The sequence below is a fragment of the Pteropus alecto genome, unplaced genomic scaffold (genome assembly GCF_000325575.1).
Source record: "Pteropus alecto unplaced genomic scaffold, ASM32557v1 scaffold159, whole genome shotgun sequence".
NCBI lineage: Eukaryota > Metazoa > Chordata > Mammalia > Chiroptera > Pteropodidae > Pteropus > Pteropus alecto.
The window spans coordinates 774,086-776,772 of record NW_006443122.1 but is presented as its reverse complement, the minus strand read 5'-3'; the positions used below and the strand labels follow the sequence as shown (position 1 = coordinate 776,772).

The following is a 2,687-nucleotide window of genomic DNA, read 5'->3' as shown; positions in this document are numbered from 1 at the left end:
TGCCATATATAGGAACTGATCACTCCCTTCACAGTTTGACTCCACTCTCCTTCAGTCTGGTTAATAATTAACTCCTCTCTACTTCCACAGCCTAGAGGCTATAATTTCAAGGTAAGTGGCTCAATGTTTTGCTATTTGCATGGGAGGCAAGTGGCTTTCCTTGTTACAACCAAAGCTAGTGCCTGCTGCCAGCCTGCCTGACTATGGTCTACAACAGCTACACTAAAAAGTGTGGCTTTCTGAAGGGGGATGTCAAAGATCTGGTTTTTCCACTCATTCAAGGAAACACCCTAGAGAGAACATCCATTCTCTCCATCTATAAATTAAGGAAGCTGGACTAATTGTAGATGTGAGAAGTGGAATGACAAGATGAAAAACAAAGATACCTGTTATGGCTGCTGCTACCCCCCATCTGGAAGGTGCCACCTCTCTGCACAGCAAGCCGAGTGTACTGGACCCCACGGTTGCCACTCAGGCGACTGGTAAAAGCTGAAAAGAAAGGAAAAAAAAAAAAAGACTAAAATTGGGGAGGGTGGTAGTGAATTAGGTCCACATAATACAAAGGGGAACAGAGCCTCATGTAGCTAAAGTTCAGCATTTCAGAGTCCTCCCACTGCCTCCCTCCATACCTGGACTTCGAAGAATGGCAGACAGTGCAGAAGTGCTGCTGTGCCCAAAGAGCCGCTCGTGCATGAGCTGCCGCTGCCGGGCTTCCTGCTCTCGCCTCAGGGCTTGAGCCTCAGCTGCAATGTCAGGTGGCATCACGGCCAACACACTGTCCTCCATGTCCTCCAGGACACTACGGCGCAAGTCTGAGGGCAGAGTCTGGATGAAGGTCACGGGGTCCATTGGGGTGTCTGAGCTGGCATTCTGTGCCAGTTCCCGTCGCTGTTGCTCAGCTCTCTGCTGTGCCAGCACCTACGGAGCAGAAGAAGTCAGCAGGGGAATACTTATGGCCTGGCAACCTGCTCCCACCAGCTTCCTGCTCACATACTTCCTCCTGGATGGCTGGAGGCAGGGCGGCCAGGAACTCAGGGCTCACTTCGGTCACACCAGGATTCCCTACCACTGCAGGAGCTGAGCTATTTGTTGAGGGGGCAGTCCGGGTTGGTGGACGGATGCCCAGCTGGTTCTGCAGGACTTCCCGGCGGATGTCATCAGGCAGAGCAGCCAGAAAAGAGGGATCTACACCTTCGGGGAGACTGATACCTGAGGGGAGATGCAAGATGTGAAGGGACTCACACCTCTATTGATGCCTAAGAAGGAAAGAATCCCATGGCCTTGCTTGAGGAAACCAGCTTTGTCTGTCCTCACTGCACACAAAGGACACAGGACAGAGAAGGCCTAACCACCTTCCCCAGGCTCAGAATAGCTCTTATGCGTCAGGTTCTGTTGTGTACATTGTCACTTAACCTTCATCAAGAAACCATCATGTAGCTATTATCACTCCCTCAGTATCAATGAGGATCAGAGGAGTCAAGAAATGGCCGTAGGTCCTAAAGGCGGGAGGTGACAGAGTGGGGGGATTTGAGCCAAGATCAGTTTGACTGCAAAGCCTGGGCTCATTCCACTATGTACTGTCAGCATGCTCTTACTGTCGGTCTTCCTCACATGTATATGCTGCCCTCCACCTGGACAGAACCATATGAAAAGCCACAAGGGCTAGGTACAAGCAGCCTAAACAACTCCAGGAATGCATGAGCACACGTGTAGCTCACCTGCAAGGGGATCTTCTTCTTCACTGCTTGTTGAAGGCAGTGGCTCTTCTAGGATTCCCCGGGAATCTGCTCCAGAAATGGCTGCAGCGGAATCTCTGGTGGAAGAACTCTCAGAGGATGCAGGGGGAGAGCTGAAGGAAATCGTTTCCAGGTTGTTATGTGTGTTGTATTTTTCCCATTTATAAAAATGCTCCTACAATACCCCTTTCTCACAGAAGCCAGGTTGATTTCCCCAGTGTACCAAAGATGTTCATGAGTTAACAAGTATGAATGTGGCTTGAAATACCCGCCAACACATCCTGCCCTCCTCCTGCTCACAAAGTGCTTACCGGTCCTCAGGGGCCCGGGCAGGTTCCCCTGACCTATCACCCCTGCCTTGCACTTCTGTCACAACTGGTGGGGCATCCCCAGGAGTAGAGATGCCTGCTGTGGGCTGCTCAGAACTGCCAGCTGCTGAGGTGTCACCCACAGCCTCCTCCAGGGTACAGGAAGCCAGGCTACTGGTGTCCATGGGAGAGCCTTCCAATTGACTGCTGACAGCTGTCAGTGCATCAGAATCTTCAGCTCTCTCTGGGGAAAGAGAGGCTAGGAGGAAGTCACATGGAGAGGTTAGATCTCTGCCTGGAATTAAGAAGCAGCCAGATTAGACGTCTCACTTTCGCCACCTTCACTCCACGCTAGTCTGATGTTCCCTCTTAATTTAATTTGCGTTAAAAGGCTCAGTTCAAGTCCTTTCTATCTTCTGTTGAACATTTACGGTGTTCCAGGCATGCTTCTGAAACATATTCCCTAGGCTCCCCTGGTAAGGGATCCTGTCACGTGCAGATTCCCCGCAGACACCATTTACACATGCATGTTGGTTCTGTGAACCTAAATAAACAAAGTTTCTTGAAGGGAAAAAACCCTACACATTAAGGTTTCTCCAGAGCACATCATAGGCAGCATAGTATAGAGCAGTGATGGCAAACA

At 50.5% G+C, this 2,687-nt stretch overlaps 1 protein-coding gene across 1 annotated transcript in view; it reads right to left on the bottom strand.

The window, feature by feature from the left end:
* Positions 1-2,687, bottom strand: part of HUWE1 (HECT, UBA and WWE domain containing 1, E3 ubiquitin protein ligase) — a 155,140-nt gene that overhangs the window by 16,269 nt on the left and 136,184 nt on the right. Inside the window, exons 63-67 of the mRNA XM_015597907.2 lie at positions 2,048-2,303; positions 1,719-1,849; positions 995-1,209; positions 630-918; positions 387-489 (exon numbers count right to left, since the gene is read on the bottom strand). Of these exons, the coding sequence (XP_015453393.1) occupies positions 387-489; positions 630-918; positions 995-1,209; positions 1,719-1,849; positions 2,048-2,303 (994 nt within the window). The remainder of the gene's footprint in view (positions 1-386; positions 490-629; positions 919-994; positions 1,210-1,718; positions 1,850-2,047; positions 2,304-2,687) is intronic.